This window comes from Erigeron canadensis, chromosome 8, assembly GCF_010389155.1.
Source record: "Erigeron canadensis isolate Cc75 chromosome 8, C_canadensis_v1, whole genome shotgun sequence".
NCBI lineage: Eukaryota > Viridiplantae > Streptophyta > Magnoliopsida > Asterales > Asteraceae > Erigeron > Erigeron canadensis.
In genome coordinates, this window is record NC_057768.1 from 38,859,143 (window position 1) to 38,880,875 (window position 21,733).

At 32.2% G+C, this 21,733-nt stretch overlaps 2 protein-coding genes across 2 annotated transcripts; both read right to left on the bottom strand.

Annotated features, from left to right (window-relative positions):
* Positions 1–2,346: 2,346 nt before the first annotated feature.
* LOC122580170 lies at positions 2,347–5,086 on the bottom strand. Its single transcript, XM_043752442.1, has 3 exons — positions 4,862–5,086; positions 4,668–4,749; positions 2,347–2,613 (listed from the first exon to the last, which is right to left on the bottom strand). Exons 1-3 carry the CDS (start codon positions 4,976–4,978, stop codon positions 2,432–2,434), a joined length of 381 nt encoding a protein of 126 aa, XP_043608377.1. The 5' UTR covers positions 4,979–5,086; the 3' UTR covers positions 2,347–2,431.
* A 2,248-nt stretch (positions 5,087–7,334) lies between these two features.
* LOC122610003 (ubiquitin receptor RAD23d-like) lies at positions 7,335–13,491 on the bottom strand. The gene is made up of 13 exons (XM_043782969.1): positions 13,436–13,491; positions 13,139–13,237; positions 9,827–9,988; positions 9,349–9,396; positions 9,157–9,224; positions 8,980–9,039; positions 8,714–8,888; positions 8,461–8,619; positions 8,303–8,377; positions 8,165–8,212; positions 7,963–8,069; positions 7,798–7,876; positions 7,335–7,699 (listed from the first exon to the last, which is right to left on the bottom strand). The coding sequence occupies exons 2-13, from the start codon at positions 13,202–13,204 to the stop codon at positions 7,583–7,585; spliced, it is 1,164 nt and encodes a 387-aa protein (XP_043638904.1). The 5' UTR covers positions 13,205–13,237; positions 13,436–13,491; the 3' UTR covers positions 7,335–7,582.
* Between the last annotated feature and the right edge of the window lie 8,242 nt (positions 13,492–21,733).

Sequence of the window (21,733 nt, forward strand, 5' to 3'; positions counted from 1 at the left end):
AGAGTATTTATCATTTTTCCTAATTGTAATTAAACTATAATCAGGATAATAATCATTGTTGTTATTAGCAATTGTAATCAAATTATATCTAGGATACAAAATCTTCTATTTAACATTCAGTACTACATTTTAATATCTTAATTTCTTTTTAAATATATTTTTATATTTAATAAATATTTTTTTCCATATATTAATTTTTTTATATATTAAAATTTTTGTAAAACCTGCATATCTGATACGGGTCTAAAATCTAATACCTATTTTTTTTGACTTTTCATAAAATACGCATCAAGTTCATAAACAATGATTTACTAGAAAATCACAAGGCATAACTTTAGATTTTGGAAAACTAAAACACTTCATGACTTCCATTTTTGCAATGCAAATCATAGTTTGTTCTGTTTGAATTTTTTTAAAAGAATATAACATTAGAAATATTTCATCGTATAATGGTAAAACTTTAGACGAGCCTTATATAAACCTCACCGTTTTAATGAGTATTTTATTGAGATAATATCATTTTTAATATTACTATATAGTTTTAATACAATTTATTTGTATTTAAGTTTTATTGTGAAGTTATCTCGATCTCACTATTCATTTTGCATATTATTTGTTAAACTATTATGTCAACAACACAATAAACTAGCACACTGAACCATTTTTTATTTTCATTCCTTTAGTTATAAATATCCGCTTTATAATTTCATTTTAATTAATATACACTTTTTAATCTCACTTTTAAGTTTTAACACTAAGGGGGAAGGAGTGGGGGTTGGGTAGGGCTCGGGTTCCCCTAACCCGATCGGTAACACCATTTTCAGGCATCGGCTAAGACTCAGGTAAGGTGACATCGGGTATGACTTTGGTTTGTGAAGCCGAGCTGTGGGTAGGGGAGAAAGACGTTGGAAAGCTATGGGTCCCCCCTTTTGAACATTGTATTCCAGGTTTTAAAAAAAGAAAATTTTTTTTTTACCCTTTATTTATACAAACACCCACCTATTTCAAACTAATTTAAACACTTTCTTCTTCTTATTATTATTATTACTTTCTTCTTTTCCCCATATTCATTTCACATAAAACTTACTTATTACTAAAATGGACCTTCGTGATTGTAAAAAGGTCATCCAAACCCACCTCAATTACTACCCCAAACACCTCTCTGATGTGAATAACGTGATTGCATCCATTTTTGAGAACAAAGCGGCTTACCAAGCCGTAATCGACCGACTTACTGGCCCGAGTTATGCTCCTAACAACGCCGAAAGTGAGCATCTTGTATATCTTCATCAGAAGATCGTCTGGCTGAATCAAGTTATTTTCCAACTAAGCGCCGCTTCTTCAACGTTGACCCGAACGCCAGATCACGGGGTATTCTCGCAATCCAGTGTGGGTGGTGGTCAGGATGTACCTTACTACTCTGACCTGGGGGTATCCTCGCAAGCCAGTGTGGGTGGTGGTCAGTACGTTTCTCCTCAACCCGTCAACAGCTCTCCTGAGCCCTACCGCTACATTCACCGCAACGACGGTGACAACACTGTTGACTCGGACTATTCCGAGTGTTAGTTATCTATTTTAGTAGTTTATGAAATGTTTTTATTATGTGTTTTTAGTATTATTTATGGTTTATGTGTTTTTAGTATTATTTATGTATTGTGGTTTTTTAATTTTAATGGAATTATGTTTATGTTTTATGTTTATATTTTAATGGAATTATTGGTATAATAAAAAAATGAAAAAGAAAATAAATTTGGGTAAGTTTAATGAATAAGTGATTTGAGTAAGAATTGGGTAGAATTGAATAATTGTGAGTTGGAGGGTTTTGATTGGATAAAAATTTGGGTAAAATAACCAACATGTGAACCACTCGATCCTTCCCCCTAAAAACACATTTTCACATCGAAGGGCAACCATATTTTGGGAACAAACCTAGCCTTTAACTTTTTCACAATAAAGCCCCAACCTGACACACTGAATTCGGCGTGAAGATGTGAGCATACTGTGTATAGGGGGAACCGTACGTGGTGGAGAGGGCCTCACGAGCAATGCTACCATGAAGGAATATGATAAATACATGTACACATAATGAATACATATGGGCGAAGAAATGGATGATAATATAGTAGAAGTAATTTTTGTTATCAACCATATATGATTACATAAATGTGTATACAACTACACACGAATACAAATGTCAAGTCAGTTCGACCACTACACAATAATAGATGCCTGAAAACAAGAGCAAATAGTTAGCACTAAAGACATAAAGTCTATATGGCTAATCGATGTGGTACCTTTGTGTATTTCTCAATCTACTAAATATTAGTAATTAGTAACGTTCAAAAATAAAAATAAAAAAACTAAATATTAATTAGTACCATTTACATTCCCACTTGTACAAAATTCGTAATGACAATTACAAAAATAATAATCAAGTCCCCCATGAAGAATGTAATAACCGTTTGATATTAGAAATTTTATTGACCATGTTCTTATAGAGCGCAACAGCTTGAAGCTTGTTCTTGTGTGTATTGATTGCTTTCGAGCAATTGCGGTTAAAAGTTAGGATCACTCTTTTCTCCATCATCAATATCTCCATTGACTGCATGTCTCCTATTAATGTAGAAAGAAGAAAAAAAAATGACCTTATTTAGAAAAAGTTGTCAAGATATATATATTTTTTTAAAGACAGAGCGGATAAATGATTAATACTCTCAACTTTGATGCGTCTACATTGGGTTCGAATCTTGGTAATGCCTTTAAGGGTTTGTTTTCTCATGTGTAGATGGGTGTAACATTGCAAGATAAATTAATATAGCCCAATGTTCACAAATTAATTATTCGATCCAGATGAGGTCTTTCACTCTTTCTTGAGATAAACTAACATATACTACTCCGTATATAGTATATGTCACAAATACTTGTTTTTTCTATATGTATAAAAACGAATCGTATTCTTAATTATTTAAGAAGCTTTAAGTTGATATATGGAGCAAATGCACATTAAATTGATATCGTATTATTGTTTAAAAAGTAACAGCTTGATCTACTGGTTCAATTTTGTAGAGTTCTTTGATTAATTAATCAGGGCCAGTGATACCTCTATTATCACATTTTGATACACTTAATTATGCGTTTAAACAAACAAAACCTTATTCTATAGTAAACTTCCGTAGAAAATAGAAAATTTAATAATGGACGTTATAAAAATAGGTTACACTCAAGTTTTTATTGTTTTTGGTAATAAATTAACGGATAAGTTCCCGTTACCAGAATAAAGATTCTTATCCTAACCAACGTACACAACACAGAAAGTGCAAATCTGACAACAATGTGGACTTTAGAAAACACACTATTGAAAATATGAGACAGATGGACCCAAAGGCATCCAATATTCCAATATCATATTTGTACGTCCATCGTCTCTTTCGTTAATATGTTGCATATTTAAGTTCCAAAAAGATGTCAAGTACTCAAGTTAATTATACGAGTGCGATAGCTACAAAGTTACTCTGCTAATTTGTAAAAATAAAAAATAAAAAAAATTAGTACTTCGTTTACAAAGAAAATTTGCTATGACCATAACATCATTCAACATAAGGCCCTTCAATATGTTAACAAAATAATTTTAAATATCTTATCAAAGTATCAAGTCTGTATATTAATTAAACGAGCATGGTACCCGCGCAATGCGACGGCGGTAGTAAGGAATGCGGTCTGATGGTAGCGGTGATAGGGTTTCACTTTGCTAGAGATGAAAATGGTTGAAGGGCATAGTTGGTATATTACGTGAGAGGGTGCTTAGCAAGGAAGATTATTTAAGAGCATTTTTGTCTTATCAGGTTCTTAATTAAGTTAAGGGGAGAAATCCAATTTCTTTTATAAGGTATTATAGATTACAAGTCAAACAATATTAACACAGACATAAATGCAATGCAACAACTAATAATGTTAGCCTAGAATTCCCCTTAACTAGGAATTTTATTTTTTTATTTTATTTTTAAAATTGTAGTACTGGCTATATCCTATATAAAGATATATGAAAAAGTATTCCAATTTTTAACAAAATAAGGTTACTTTAGTGTACACTTTCATTTCTATATAAATATGTGCTTTGTCAGTCCCATGAAATATTAATATATGAAATTTTAACAAAATACAAAAGTAAAGATCACATTGCATACTTTATTGGACACAACATGGTACTATCAATATATAACTAAGATGTAGTTACTAGTTTAGCTTGAAAGTATAATTAAATTGATTTATATTAACAAAATAATTAACTTAAACAAGATTAATGTATATTTTCAAGTTTTAGTATGTAAAAAGTATATATAAAGAATGGATTTAGTGTAACACTCTGATGCAGCACATTATAGGAAATGAAAACATACATATTTTACAATGGCGTTCTCTTGTACCAAAATGGCGTTAAACTTTGATGCAAACACTATAGATGCAGAGTTGGAATACCAAATAAGGTTAATTAGTTGAAGGGACGAAGCCAGGAAATTTCTCGAGCAACTTCATGATTAGCATTACTTACTTTTCTCTTTTGAATTCTTCAAATATGGATAAGAATTCAGAAGTAAAGTTTAAGGGTAGCCTCTTGAGTCTTGACGTATGTTAGAATTTAGAAATCATGTTAAGGGGGAATTACTTACCATTAAATTTGGAGATGATATCCGCAACTCTATCTTGACACATTTTGCATCTATAATCCGCCAAGAGAATGACTTCTTGAACCTGTTTATATAATAACATGAGACCAACAATTACTTCAGTCATTAGATAGAATACAAAGTAAATTTGCATGCTATTTATCAAAACAAAAGGCAGATAGCAATAGACTTATTACCAAAGGGAAGGTCAAAGATTCAATGGAGGCAAGTGTAGTTGGAACCTTGACCATTTTCTTTGACTTTTTTACTCTTTCTTCCTCTTCTTCATCCACATTATGTTCAAAAGCACCCATATATGGTTTTTGCTGTAAGTTTGTGCAAAAGGGATATATATATATATATATTTTTTTTTTGGTAAGCAAAGATAAAATAAAGAATCCTATCTTTAAGGGTAGGTTCACTTTCACTGGTGAAATAGTCAATTTTTTTGTAATGCATGAAGGACAAGTTTATATAGCATTTGATATGTTGAGCTGGAAAAAGGTTAACATCTTTTATGTTCAAGAATCATAACATCAATGTCAAATCGGTGGTGCCCCACCACCATGGATGTATAGATGCATACAAAACAACAATAATGAAAGATCAATTTCTTGACATAACAGCAATCTGCAAGTAGGTAAATAATATCCTTAAACTATAAAAATGTTATGGTTTACACTTCTGAAATAATATTATTCCTACGGAAATGATAAACATATGAGGTTTTTCCCATACGAGTGTTTTTGACTCAAATATATGCGACTTAATCAGAGGATTTGTGTTTGTTCTCGGCCATTTCCCTAGCCGCCCTACAATGTTTAACTATGGAGGTTTCAAACACTTGAGACTATTTGTAAAACTTGGTGTCAAACATTTGTAACAAGGCTAAAAGTTAGTGATGCCAACTATTTTTATGGGTATATTTGTCTTAAGTGTCAACATATTTGTAACAAGACTAAAAGAGTTGCCAAGTATCCATGAAGATCAATAGTATTTGTATTTGTAACTCTTTCCAACTTTCTTTTGTTCTACAATATATGTTTTTACTTTTTAATTTATTTTTATTAACTTTATAAAGAGTTACATTACAGAATCCAGTTTGATCTTGTATGAGAAGAAATGTTATCATTGAAGTATTGAACACTTGGAAAGGGCAAGTGCCGCAATGTTATGAAGAGTTTTTTATATAAAAAAAAGAGTCTTAAGTCATAGCAAATAGAAAAGTGTAACATGAAAACTTCTTGCCAAGTGTTTACATAAAATAAAGGGAAAAATCTATAAAAAGGTAAGCTATTTACATAAATTTTTTATTAAAGGTAACCTATTTTGTTTTCGTCTATTTAAAGGATTCTATTTCCAAAAATTTCATAATAAAGGGTATCTCATTAGTTTTTGACAGACGACGCCCGTTAAGTGTCACATCACCAATGCCATGTCATCGGTTTTGCCACGTTATCAGTCTTGCTATAAAAGTCGGTCAAAGTCATCTGTCACGTCAGCAAAACTGATGATGTGGCATCGATGACATGGCGCTTAACGGACATCGTTTGTCAAAAACTAACGAGATACCCTAGGAAATTTTTGGAAATAGAGTCTTTTAAATAGACGAAAACAAAATAGGTTACCTTTAATAGGAACTTTGTGTAAATAAATTACCTTTTTATGGATTTTTCCCTAAAATAAACCATCAAAAGAGAAGCCAATTTGAAGAAATTATCGAAGAAGACACACTTGTAAACATACATTATATTCCCGCAACTATATAGGCAACACGTTATATGGGTGTTCTTTAGCCAACACATTTACAAATTGGTGAACCCGAGGAACTACAAACACAGTGAATCGTTAAACATCTGAGCTGGTGATGAACATCAAACAAGTATAGGCTGATAGAGTGATAGTGTCTGTGAGACACATGGTTGAAGGTGATTTCAGCCAGCTACACCAACCACCGTGGTATGATAACATTAAATTTAATATTGTGAAATTGATGCAACAGCCTGTTTTGAATATACATCTTCGGTGAAAAGCGAAATGTTGGATCATGTTTTATCCGGGTACAGTAAAACAACTACAAACAGTAAAGCATCTATTTTTTTTTTTTAAAACATTCTAATCTACTCCTAGTCCTAAATTACACACATACCTAGGATGAAACCCAAAACTCTGGAAAAATTCATATTAATCCACCCCACAAATGTGGGAAGTGGAACTCGAACCCAGATAAATCCCTAAAGGTCAAATACCTTACCAATGAGCCACCAACTACATAAATTACACACATACCTGGGATGAAACCCAAAACTCTCGAAAAATCCATATTAATTCACCCCACAAATGTGAACCCAGATAGATCCCTAAAAGTCAAATACTTTACCAATGGACCACCAACTACATTCATCTTTTCTTTTTTTCCGAGAAGCCACAATTCTACCTCCGAATGTCCTATAAGATGCTCCAACATTGAATTTGGCAAGACACCCCCTTTAACTAATTTGAAGGTTTTAGCTTATTTACACGTATTTCTGGACTGAAAAGTCTGACTATCATGGTAAAAGATAAGACATTGTCGACTTCTTGTCCAACAAACAAATGATTTGGCTCAAATCAAAAGTCAAACTAACTCAAACTTGAAAAGTTATCTAAGAGGCATGTGCTGCTGATGGATGATAAAGAGCCAAAGAGGCGAACGATACTATTGTCATACAAAGACAACCAGAAGTTCCAAATTACAGAGCAAGTGCAAATTAAATAAGAGACGAGAGATCTGGTTACAATCCAATGTTCCGTCTTTCCCGACAATCCCATATTTCCACAAGTAAAAGCACTCGGAAATAAAAAGATGAACCCAGAAAAGATAAAAATAAACACAGAAACGAAGTAGAGGATTAGCCAATCACCATTAATCAACAATACTAGTCTTCGAATTCGTGCATGTGGTCTAATAGATAATTAGCTGCAAGCTCCTCGTTCTTGTTACATGCGAAGAAGACCTCTAATACTAGTGCTCTATCGAATCCCATTGCTTCTAGCTGAAACAAAAATCATATACCTTATTCAACATTGAATTAACTTTCAAACTGATACATGACAAGTATATTCGCCCGAAACAAGAGAAAATACAACTCACACGTTCAATGGCCTGACGTTCCTCAACTGTCACGGTCACGGCCTGTGGCATTCCTCCGGCAAGATCTCCAAGTACGTTCCTGACATTCAAGCTATTAGATTGGCATAGAAACAGATATAAAGATCAACAATGTACAAAATGGAAGACGTTGACAGTTAAACATACTCTCCCCCTTCAACAGGTTCATTGATCAAGCGAAGGAAATCAGCCTGATGCTCTTGAATGAGTCTCACCAAGTGAGGATTTTGCTTCCCCAACTCTTGAAGCATAGGCTGTCAACATCACAATTGTAAAGATCACTATCATACATATGCATATCTGGAGGGCATAGATGTATGTATATGCATTAAAAAAATTTCATTAATACCTGCAATATTTGTGGATTAGCCTGCACCATGGCTCTAAGTGCTTGGAACTGGCACCATAAGTATGCATGGTTATTTAGTGAGGCATATATAAAATATAATCATCTATATATAGACATGTATTCTATGTGTGCAAGTACCTGTGGACTGTTACGGAGAAAATCAAGGTTGCCTGCAGCACCGCCAGGAGCATTTGTACCCATGTCAGGAAGACCCTAGTGCATATAAAATAAAGTTATTAGTTAAAATTTTCCAAACTAAGATAGGCAAGAAATTCGACCAAAAAAAAAAAAAAAACCTGTGGAAAGAGATCCAAGGGATTTGCATTTGGTCCAGTTGCAGGGGCAGCTGCTGGTTGTGTAGCTTGTGGGGGCTGGGCAGGGGGGTTTACTGCCTGCACACCTGGCACAGGTGAAACTCCTGCTGCTGGTGGAAGATCAGCTGGCTCAGGAATACCCTGACACAGATATAGATTGTAGAGTTACCACTAATTATGAACTGCACATTTAGTAATGGAACAGACATTAATCAGAAGGTATCAACGCACTTACAGAATACAGATACTCCACGGCTCTTTCTGGATTGTTGTAGGCAGCACGAAGAGCACGAACAACTGTATCCCTGTCCCAAATCCCCCCACCCATATCAATAAGATGCTGAATTGTACCCTCTAAATTGCTACCTGCAACCAGGTTTGATGCTGCTTGATCATATACATTCTCTGGCCTATATCATAATGGTTAAGATAGTTCAGTAAACCAAATCATATGAGACTTCACCAAAATTATCAATAAAGTTCATTTGGAGAAATACTGACGGGGCATTCGCAATGGATGCTGGGTCCGAAGCCGGTGTAGCTAGGGGAACAGATGCAGGCCTATATTCAAAGGAAATTATGTGAAAATACAGAAAGTGCATCTACCAAAGAGACTTGAAATGCTATAATAATTTTTGAGAAATACATAGACAAAGATGCAGCAATGTGTAAGCTTACTGTGTAGCAGCTGGAGGAGGAGCCTGGGTAGCAGCTGGTGCTGGGGGAGTGGCACTTGTTTGAGGTGCCTGCATGACAATAAGTTCAATGTACACCACACAAACTTCAAAAATAACAATGATAAGAATGAAGATGCAGCTTTAACAACACTAGAACTAAAAGATGGAAAAGATCAAGGATATGAGTATTTACCTGTGGGGCAGCTGCGGCAGTTGAAGATTCACCGGCAGGTGCCTTAGTCTGTAGTTAACATTGGCAAAAAAGAAAAGAAAACATCTATTAGATTACATGCATTAGTATTTGGTCTGAATTTAACATTGGGGGGGAAAAGATGATAGCTCTGCAGATCCACTATGACTCTAAGCTGACGTGAGAAAAGAAAGATAAACACAATAAACATAGATATACTTGGATCAAATTAACCTGGCTTTAAGTGGGCATCAGTCATCTGTAACTTACATGTAGGGGGAGAAAAAGAAATTAATAGACAATGCTTATTCAGGTATCAAGTACACTAAGACACTTTAGTGTGCACTATAACTCTATAAGCATCTAATGTGCAAATATATATATCCTTCTGATATGTAAGACTATATATCCATCAGCACTACGTAAAAGGTTTACTCATAACACTATGACATAGTCTGGAGGTAAAGAACAGTTAAATTACCTTAGATAACATAATGACAATAAAAGAGCTTTCGGCAACTTTGTTCTCCTCCAAGGTGGTGGGATCTTTAAGCACTTTCCCCTGATGGATAAGCATTTGCTGTGCAGCAGGATAAACATCTGCTCCCTGGACAGTTTCTATATTTTTCTTCACATCAGCAACCTGCATCAACAACAATAAAAGTATATTTGGTTGGACAGAAAGGAATGAAAGAATAGAATTAACAATGTAAAGGAACAACTTATTCCATTCCATCATCATGTTTGGTTTTTAACTAATGATATCATCTGAATAAAATGGAAATAATAGTGATAAGAACAACCTCATATATCTGTGATGAATATGAAAAGATATGTATGTAACTTTAATTTTTACATTCAAAATTCACAGCATAGTTATTAAAACATCCATAGTAAAATATCCAATAGTTAATTATATATTTACTTCGTCAGTAAAATATCCAATAGTTAAATTATATATTTACTTCGTCTGCTATATGAGGACCTCTTAATTCGATACTCATTTTATTTTATTCGTATCCGTAAGTCAATGCATATCTTTATTCTTCACCTCAACCGAACTATTTGTGTTTCTTTTCCTGCCTCCTAATTTCAGATTTAAAATGTGTTTCCAATGCACCTCTCTTCCTCATTCCATAAAACACACAAAAAATCTAGCCAACACAATCCATCGATCCTACAATATGACCACAGGTTCACTTTTATATCATCATCTTCATAATATATACTCTTATGCACCATTAACAACAATTAGCATCCCTCACTAGATCTACCTACCTAATACTTAAATTTGTTACTTAATTTAGTTTCTTCAATCTTCTTTATGCTAATTCTTTAGTATGATATAAATCTCTCGTTGTTTATTTATATAATAAGTGCAGATTTGTCCTTTCAGTTTAAATCCTTCAGAGAATAGAAAATAAAATAAAACAGCCCGCACCCGCAGAATAAAATGGGCGCTTTTAATTGGAATCTCATTCCGTGTTGAATCAGTGATTCCATTCCAAGAGGCCAACTAAACATATTAATTTCATTGTAATGCAATGGCTCATAGCAATCTAGTAACTACTACGGCTACTACAACAACATCTTACCACCATATACAGAACTTAAAGCAAACTGATTCAAAGACAGAAGCTACAAAGTGTGACCTTTACAGTATAAGGTAAAAAGAAAGATAAGGAAATATAGCAGTATATTGTCTAGAGACATCATCTAAGATTGAAACTAGACACATTGTGCAAACATTTAGCATAAAAAAACTTCAATCACATCAAACATGTTACCTAAAATATTATTTTAAGTAAATAAGTTGTACTTGTTTCACTTGCTATGCTACAAGTTCAGACAATTAAATTCTGAAAATATGCATGAAAAGACAATAATGAATTTCAATGGTTGTGCTACTGTAAGCATCTTCCCAGTCAAACAAACAAATTAATCAAGGGTGAGTTGGATCTGTGTATGGATTTTACAATGGGTTTAGGTTAGAATGATAGGTTTAAGTTTAAATGGAGTAGAAAATACACGAAATTGAAAAAAAGAATCAAAATGTCATTTAAAAACGGTGGTGTGCATGAGAGAAAGATAGAAGAGAAAGTGTAGTGCGTGAGAGAGATGAAGCTTCTTAAACCACCATATTATAGAAGTTTTTTCAAACAGATAACCATCAAACAAAAAATAATCCCTTTTCATTCACATTCCACCATTACTACACCCCCACAACAAACATACCCTAAGTTGACGTTCATATCAATCAAAATACTTTCATTATGCTATCAGTAGACTTAGATGTAAACTATGACTCAAACTTCTTAGACAAATAAATTATAAATCAAATATTATGGAAACTATTTGTAATCAACTGCTATTTGAATAACCAAGTAACCAACTCTAGCACATCTATTTTATTAGCACTTAACATGAGTCTTTTGTATTTATCTCATACGATGTTATGGCACTTATGAAATTTTCATAGACAGACAGCAACAATCCACACTTCCAACTTATTCGACAGAAGGTTGAATAAGCAACATAGATAGCGTATGTAAGAAATTATATTCCTTTTAAGTTAAATTTTCATGTTTACACACGATACATGAATGTAGAGCACGTGCATGACAATACATCAAGAACTGATGCTTCCTAGTGACCTTTTATTGATGTGTTACGTAAAGAGAGGATAAACACAAGACAAACAAAGCAACAGCTCAAGCAAATAAGTAACCTACGACTTTCTATAAAAGTTACAATGATATCACTTCCAAAGCCTTAGAGCTCACAATGATAAACACACCAGCATGCAATTTCATAAATGGTCCACAGTCATTCCATATAAGGGTTTCTAAAACTACTAAGCACAGGGACAGATTTAAATTACCAATTGGGCATAAGTATTTATTTAAATGGTAAAAAAAACTATCCGTTTAATTCAAATCATCCCCCCGCCCTCTTTCACACACACACATTATTCATACTGTTTTAATAATTTAAGAACTTCCATAAAGAAGTCGAATGAAACAAAAGTTGCCTACTTTTCCTCTTTTGTGAGGGCAGGACAAGATCAATGGACTGTAACACAGAAGATCTCTAGGTAATTCCACAAACACGTAAATACCGAGCCATTATAATTAACCACTTCTGACCACTTATTTCACATTCAACACCAAAAACACGAGAACATTTACAGCTTACGTACTTTTTTACATTACACTGTTAATCCTCATAAAACAAAAACACGCAAATGGCACCACTTTCTGAGATAAGCAAAACTATATCACTTTTTCAACCTCTAAAACACAAATTCCCGATTAACCTATTGAAACTAATTTCCCAAATTAGCTGAATTTAGCCTATACAAACCAAAAACAGCTATATAAACTACCAGATATCGATGTTTGGCCTTTTTAATCTATCAAGATATTAGCTTTCAACCACATATATCACAACCCAGTTCAGCAGATCTCAACAAAATATCACAATTCATCAGTCGTATAAATCAAACTTACAAAAACATACATATAAAAACATAAAATAATATGCCGGCTTCCGTTTACATAAATAACTACCAATCACCTATTTCACATCCAAAACTATATATATAATTCACACAAAAAAAAGGTACAAACTTTTAAGTATATAATTGAAAACTTATCAATAAATATCAATAATCAAAAGATCAATATAATCAGTAATAGTAGTAGCCAATTAAACCCTAGAAATTAAAACAATTTATTAAAACCCTAATTCTCAATCAATTGAAAATTAAAATAAAAAAGAGGCGATTACGAACCGTATCTTCGGGTTTAACTTCGATTTCGAAGTGCGTTCCCTTCAATGTTTTGACAAAAACCTTCATCTTTTTTAATTTTTTTTTCACAATTAATCGTATCTGCAATTAAATCAAGCAATTGATTTATATAATATAATATTTATATCTAATAATAATATTGAATTGGAGATTGTATAGATATATATAAGTAATCGAAAGCTTGAGACCGATATAGATATATTATTATAATAATAAAATAAAATTATATATACAAAAAATAATAATTAAAGAGATTGTAAAGATACAGGCACCGATTACCCTATGGTGTGTGTGTTTGGGAGATGAGTTTACCCCCTTTCTCAAGGCAAAGCTTATAAAGGTTATGTTGTTATGTTTACGCGCTGGATACGCTCGTGGGTTATACGCGGGAGCTGCTGGATTGTTGTAGCCAGATCATGAATTGGCCCAGGCCCATACTTCTGATACTTGTATTTAGCAAATTGCAATGTTTTAATCTTTATCCTAATCTTATTTTAATCTTAATTTAATCTTATCTAAGTTTTATCTAAATCTTAATCTTTTCTTAATAAATAAATCGGAAAACCAAAAAACCGGTCCGAACCGCGTGATCCAAAACCGAAAAAACGAAAACCGAAAAAAACAAAACCGGAAAAAACCGAAAATAACAAAACCGATGTATGACGGCTGGGTTACGGTTTTTAATATTCATTACCCGCGATTAACCGAACCGAATTTTGATATATGCCTACATATAATTGGTCCATATAATTTACCAAAAATCATTTTGTAAAGATTTGTTTGTATTTAGTATGTATACATAGCATTTCTCTTACCGAAAACTGGACCTTAGTTTATAGGACCCGAGATTTCAATTTTAAAGAGGCTATTCAAAGAAGGCAAGCTTTAACCTCATATTGGCCCGTTACTATTTATCTAAATCAATAACTGAAAGCCCCTTAGATCCATAACTGAAAGCCATTATGTAGGCCCACAAGTGCCTGATCTTTTATGTCTTCAACTCTTCATCAATTTTCTCTACATGTCGGGATGCTGACTTGTACCCAAATAAATGGCTTCACTTGAATATAATACGAATACCGCGCAACTCAAATGAAATTATGGGATTTAGCTAAGTCCTTAGTGGTCGACTCGTTGGTTAAGTTATAAACCTTAAATAAACTAATTAAACATGCCAAGATCAACACATACAAGGTTTAACAACTTAGGTCCAGCCTACAAAGCCTTCACCACATGAGTGGTGTTAACACTTTGGAGCTTTTAGTTTAAAATGGAAAAAGTAAAGCTCCTGAAAAGCTCTTAAAAAACTTGTGACAAACATAGTCATGGACGAACTGAAAAGTTACTTGAACTCGACTAAACCTTTACAACCGGGAAAGTAAGATGGAAAACGCCATCTAAAATAGTTAGCAAACCTACAGAATAAGTTAATGGCTAACACTCAAAGAACACAAAGTTACAAGTATCATGCGCTTGACATCCTTCAAACTATAGTAATAACAAATTTAGAAGAAGGAAGCTATCACCATGATTAACTCGAATGGCCACAAAGCCTCCTATGAGCCATTCAAAGCTAGTACGTAGCAAAATTATAACAAAAAATAATGAAAATGCATAACTTCAATTCAATCATACATATTGTATACCAGCAAAATACAGTCATTTATCTTTTTTTTATAAGAAAAGAAAATAGGATGAGGGTTTTTTTAAATGGAAAAATAGGCTTACTAATCGAGTAAATGTCAATAAGTACTAGTACGAGGGATTTACTCTAGTCTTTTCTTTTAAGAAAAAAAGTCTCTACCAAATAAAATAAGTAAAATACTTTTAACATAAATTATTCCAAGAAGGTTGTGCCTAGCAATGGTATATACTTTTTTTTTGCTAACCATCACCCATTCCGAAGTAGATGAAATCACGGGACTACTAGTGAATTCTAATGATGCATCGAACTTAGAAGCGGAACTACCAGCGTCTTCCTACGGGCCTCATATAGTCATATAAAACTGAGTTGTAATGTCGAGTAATCAAATAAGATAATTTCCGGTCAGCCATTAGCGGAATAAAGAGTCTGGCACGGTTCCATGCATCTACGTCGGAACCATATTGGTATATGGTGCATTAGAAGTCAAAAAGATTCTTTTCATTTGTTTTGTCAAAGTGAAACTACCTCTGGTCGATTTTATTTTGAAATGTGTTTTATTTTTGTTCAAGATAGTATGTCTCCTTAATTATAAGTTATCCCCTTTTCTTTCTTTTTGAAGTAAAAGATCATTTAGAAACGCATAAATTCGAGGGGGGCTCTCCTATGTGGCGCAAACTCTCTCCCGGTATTGCACTATCCTCGGTGTGGTGAATTTTATTGAATAACCCGAAAGAGGTTAGTTTTTTACAATAAGCTTGTCTGTCTGTCGATGCAATGTGGCGAGTTTTTTACAATAAGCAAGAGCAAGCTAGCCTCATTAGATTGGGTTACGTGTCTTATGATGTTTCTCAATTTTGTAAATAATTTTTAAAATTTTGTTAGTGCTCCTGTATGCTTTACTTTGATGATTTCTGTCGTAATAAACATCAGTTATTACCAAAATATAGAGAAGTTCTAAATTTCATCGCCAAAACTATTTTATCCAAGCGATTCTACACATTAATCACATGAAATACAGAGAAACTACATCTTCTATCTATTTGAGGTAGCATATGTATTTTTCCTCGAAGCACTCTGTGTCCCAAATCAACACTAAATCTACGTATACATACTTCCCATAATATACAGTAACAGATTAGTAACCTCCAAATAAAAAATCAATAAATAAATTTACATATACTTATATCATATATCCTGTCAGGATTGAACTAGTTACTAACCCCGCGCATTGTCGCGGAGTACGTTTTTTACACAATAAAGTTTTGACAAATTTATGTCAAATATTCGAACTTAAATTTTAAAAATGACAATTAACCATCTAGCAACAATAAAAATATGTTAAAAGAATAATAAGTTATATAAAAACACAAATAATAACTATATTAATATTTTAAATGTTTCATGAATGTAATATATAACCATGATGAAAGTTATTATATATTAAAAACGTTATATATATATAAACGGAAGAAAATGATCAAAAACCAAATCTTTAAAAGTAAAACCATAATTATGTGCAAATTGTATGATAAAAACCTGAGAACTCAAAAGTTTGGTGTCAATAAAAATGAAAAAGAGAACTTTGATATGTGGTAAAAGTTAAAAGATGAAAACTTTCATTAAAAACAAATTAAATATATAGCAATACAATAAAAAAACGTAAATAAAAAAACGTAAAAGAATATTAAGATGTATAAAAATATAAACAATAACTATATTAATGTTTTAAATGTAACATGAACACAAGATGTAATGATGATAAAAAGATATTGTATAATGAAAATGTTATACGTATAAAAAGACGGATGAAAATAATCAAAAACCAAATGTTTAAAAGCAAACCGTAACTGTGTCAAAGTCGTTTGATGAAATCTTGAGAACCTAAAAGTTTAGTGTCACGAAAATGAAAACGAAAACTTTGATGTAGGGTAAAAGTTAAAAGATATAAATTTTATGGGGTTAAAACGAAAAGTGGTTAAAATTTAAGGGGTTAAAACGAAATTTAGTTAAAATTAGCATGTACTTTAGAAACTTGTACCATTCATGCTTAAAAGGCTTGTACATAACATATTGGTTTTTAGTATATAGATAATATCGATGTTTTTGTTATTCTCCTGTCATTTCCTATCAAACCATAAAAAAAGCCTTCGTCAATAAGCCGATGACGATTTCGTCCGCCGTTGCAAATCCGACGACCCGAAACCCACATCTATATAATCAAACAATCCATCTAACCCCACGTATTCACCATTATTATTATTATCATTAACATTACCATTAGCTTCATTTTCTATATAATCAAATCCGTACTCAAACGAGTTATAGTTCGGAATCTGGTCATCTAACCAGCTACAAATATCACTGAGTTTTCAACTCATTTGAAACAGGTGCCCGGTCCGACTCAGTCGGAGGAAGCCTGAGTTCATCGTCAGAAGCTTCTAACAGAAACTCTAGATCTGGCCCAGACTTAGAAGTCCGGTTAACCGGAGTAGATATTTCTTCTTCGAAGATTTTTATAAAAAAGTCAAGTTCTTGACTCGCTGTTAACTCGTATGAGTCTTGAAAAAGATCTTCTCGGATCTTTTTTGACACATACGAGTGTAACTCGAACTCGTCTAAGTCTGATCAGACTCGCTTTTTGTTTTTAATTAACGTTTCCATTTGTTTTATATTATTTTAGATTTAGAAAATTTATATATTGAGAAAAGAAATACTATGGGACAGCGGTGGGAAGTTTGTGTCGGAGGATTGGGCATTTATATAGTGGAGAAAAGAAAGTTCCATTTTTATTAGTTTTATATTATTAAAAAAAAAAGTATTGAGTTTTCTAGAGTGAATTGCATTTTTGATTCTTGTGGTTTGTATGTTTTGGCGGGTTCCGGACTTTTTCAGGTTTCATTGCATTTTTGGTCCCTATTTTGGAAACCTTTTGCAAATATGGTACAAATTAACTGCCGTTGTTAAATGAAGCCGTTAAGTGTTGTTTAATTTACAAATGGTGTTTAATTGTATATTTTTAAAAGTGTAAGGGGTATTTGTGTTAATAGTGTTGGTAAAAAGTTTGTTCTGTTGTCACAGAGTATACACGTGATTGTTTTGTAAAATTTATAAAAAGTTACGAGCGCTATAAATGAAAGTTTTGTAATTTAGCTCACTAAATGTAAGAAACAATGGTGGTCGGAATGTTCTCTAGTTTGCCGAAAAATTAATAACTCGTCAGAAAAATGAAATTTACGATTTCTCCCTCCTTTCTTCGAGTAAAATCTCGAAACTGGTACCAATTGACTCAGAATCCCACCACGCATAAACCCTGACCAAGATGAACTTTAGAAACCATCGCTGGAAAATATGGCAATTCGCCAAAAAACTTAAATTTGCGATTTCTTCTTACTAATTAAAACACAAAAACGGTACCAAAATGCTTAGGTTTGCATTCCGCAAAAACTCTAGCCTATTATTCTATCAAAATGCTTTGCCAAAAAATTCGTCGGAAAAGTAACCGTCAATGAATCTGGATGAATTGGAAAACTTAAAATATGAATATAACCGGAATCGGATCGCGAACAACACCTGATGTTTGACGAATCGCAAAAACACTATCGAATAGGGAATTTCGTAGGAATTTTTTTTCCTATATTTTTTAAATAAAAGAAATGGATATAAAAGCAACAAAAGGTACAAATTGTGATAATAGGACAAACTTTTTGACAAACACTATTAACACAAAATACCCCTTACACTTTTAGAAATTTACAGTTAAACACCATTTTTTAATGTTAACATCACTTAATGGCTTCATTTAACAACCGCTGTTAATTTGCACCAAATTTGCAAAAGGTTTCCGAAATAGCGACCAAAAGTGCAATGAAACTTGAAAAGGTCTTGAACCTGCCAAAACATACAAACCACGGGGGAAAAAAATGCAATTAACTCAATTTTCTATTTATGATTTTTTATGTGGGTTTATTCCATAAAAAGGTAACCTATTTACACGAAATTCCTATTAAAGGTAACCTATTTTGTTTCGTCTATTTAAAGAATCATATTTTCAAAAAATTCCTAATAAAGGGTATATCGTTAGTTTTTGACAGATGGAGCTCGTTAAGTGCCACGTCACCGATGTCACGTCATCAAAACTGATGACGTGACATTGGTGATGTGGCATTTAACGAGCTCCGTCTGTCAAAAACTAACGATATACCCTTTATTAGGAATTTTTTGAAAATAGGATCCTTTGTATAGACGAAAACAAAATAGGTTACCTATAATAGGAATTTCATGTAAATAGGTTACCTTTTTATGGAATTTTCCCTTTCTTATATAAGAAATTTTAAAAATGTTTGGTGTTATGTGGATTATGGACGTGAGAGGTGTGGTCAGTGGTGGTGGGTCTAGATACTTTCGCCATCACGGACGTATTAAACTATATCATTTTCTTTTTCATAAAGCACCCCAATGTATGAATACTAGCACCGTATTGGACTTCGAATACGGTCCATACCATTGAATGTCGGTCGTATTGCTCCATATTGGAGCGCGTATTGGGTCAGTCCGTGGTGGGGAATACGGAGAAGAGGTGTTGATTTTTCTTTTTTTTTTCTTTTTATGAATCGAATTATATATATATATATATATATGTTTGTGTGTTTATGTGTGTCTGAGTGTGTGTTTTGTATGTGTGTGCATCTGTGCGCGTTTTTCGGCAATGGCTGTGAAATGGGGATCGAGAGGTTGAAGAAGATATGAGATATCCATATATGTTTTTATTAATTCTTATTTTGTACCCTATAGTTTTATATATTACAATTTTGAACCCTATAGTTCTATATTTATTTCAAAACTATTTAAAAGTTATTATTACTTATTTATTTAAAAGTTATTATTATTATTATTATTATTTAGAATGTAAAAATAAATATTAATTAGAAGTTTGAAAATAAATATGCTGGAGTGTTTTGAAATGTATTGGGTATTGGGTGTGAATAGAGAGAAATGTATTGGAGAGATATTTTTCTGATGTATCGCTAACGTGGCAGCGTATTGGTTAGTATTGGAGATACCCATTGGGGTGCTCTTAAGGCTACTGCTAAATTAATCTATAGGTAGTCGTCAACTTTTTTTTTTTTAATAAATTTATCTACAAAACTTTCTATTTTTAAAAATATTTTACTTTAACTGTTTTTTTTAGGCACTTACAAAATTATAGTCAGATTTTTACACTATTTATGGGAAGATATATATATTTTTTTAAACGGTAAACAAATTTTTATGGGAAGCTATATGTATTTTTTTTTTAACAAATATCTCTATATAATAAGGTATATATTTTAAAACAAAAATTTTATATAGAAGTCCATTTTTATTTGATTGGTGAATTAAAGATATTATTTAACTGCCTTTTACAGTTTTAATCATTTTCCATAAGCCAACGTGGATTCAAATGTTCAATTGAGGTCCGAGGGAGGAAGCGCTTTCGCGTACTTTGAGAGTTTGAGGTCATCCATATCTCAATAGATTTTTTTACTTTTCACGATTTTTATCTTAAAGACAGTACATATTTGACATTTATTACGGAAACTACTTTTCAATCTTGTTGACTTATCTATATTTCTTCTTTTTTTTTTCCCCTTTTTTTATCATTCAAATCGAAATTTCTTCATTTTTTTTTCTAACGAGAAATGTCACCCGAATATTGACCCAGACGACCCAGAAGAACGTCTATGTATATGATAACATATAAAATTAAAAGCAATTTTAAACGTTTATTATGTGTAATAATATGTGAAATTTATAATATGTTTTAAGGATTATTTAAATGTCATGTAAATTACAAAAATGTTAATAATTTATTATAGAATTATCAGTGTCAAAAGTGAAAAAAATCAGTTAAAAACTGGCAACATAATATGTAATATTTAAAACCCAAAAACAATATGTTTAAGTTTATCTTTCTTTAAAAACATGTATACAAAAAGGTAAATAGCATGGATTATATATACGTAAAACTCATACTTATATCAATAATTTATATCGACTTATAGATTTGTAAGTTTAAAAGAAAAGATGCAACTTGCCATGTGTACTTTTGAGCAAAAGCCCAGACACTTGTACTATTTTTTTTTAATATGTGATTTCAATTCAATTTAAAAGATTTACTATGTAAATGTATTTGGATGCACGAAATCCCAACATCCCAAATTATATACTTCTGGTTTATTTTAAACAATTAACAAAATCAATTACCATTATAAGGTAAACCAACAAAACATTGGTCACCATATGTCATCAATTACATACACCAATACTATCACGACACTATAATACTACATTACATTATCTAAAACGAATGGAATATAAAATCACACCAACATTCCCATGATAAAGATTTGTATTTTGACATGCTCTTAATCTATATAGCCCGAATTTCATTTATGATTGAGTCAGCAGACCCTCTTTTTGAATTGAACACAACATTATTTCTATTCCTCCATAAGCACCACATCGAAGTGAGAATAACCAAATGCACACCTTGCTTGCAAGATGACTCGCCTCCCAGTTGTTCAGCTAAAATCATTCCCATTGATATTATTCATTTCATTCCTATATTTAATATAAAAAAATCAAGTTAAGTAAATTTCTCAACAAAAAAAAACATACGTTTACGTTTTTTTTAATATTACGTTAATTTTATTTTTGATATTTTGTTCGTGTTTGTTTATTATTTGATTTTAAATTGTTATGTTATTGTTATTTTGTTGTCAATTGTAGTTTGATTATGACTTTTTCTTTTACTACAATAGGGTTTATTTTTTTGTTCATGTTTTGTTATTTTTCACCTGTTTTGTTATTTATTATTTTGATATTTACCTTTGATATATATATATATATATATATTTTGAGACTATTCGTCCATCGGACGGACGGCATGAAGA

Excerpts from the sequence above, each read along its gene's own strand:
- LOC122580170 (XM_043752442.1), bottom strand. The coding sequence starts at position 4,978 with ATGGGTGCTTTTGAACATAATGTGGATGAAGAAGAGGAAGAAAGAGTA. Across the intron at positions 4,750-4,861 it reads AATCTTTGACCTTCCCTTTG|GTTCAAGAAGTCATTCTCTT; the intron begins GTAATAAGTCTA and ends TTATATAAACAG. Across the intron at positions 2,614-4,667 it reads TATCATCTCCAAATTTAATG|GAGACATGCAGTCAATGGAG; the intron begins GTAAGTAATTCC and ends CTACATTAATAG.
- LOC122610003 (XM_043782969.1), bottom strand. The coding sequence starts at position 13,204 with ATGAAGGTTTTTGTCAAAACATTGAAGGGAACGCACTTCGAAATCGAA. Across the intron at positions 9,989-13,138 it reads AAGTTAAACCCGAAGATACG|GTTGCTGATGTGAAGAAAAA; the intron begins GTTCGTAATCGC and ends TTGTTGATGCAG. Across the intron at positions 8,213-8,302 it reads TTCTCCGTAACAGTCCACAG|TTCCAAGCACTTAGAGCCAT; the intron begins GTACTTGCACAC and ends TTATGGTGCCAG.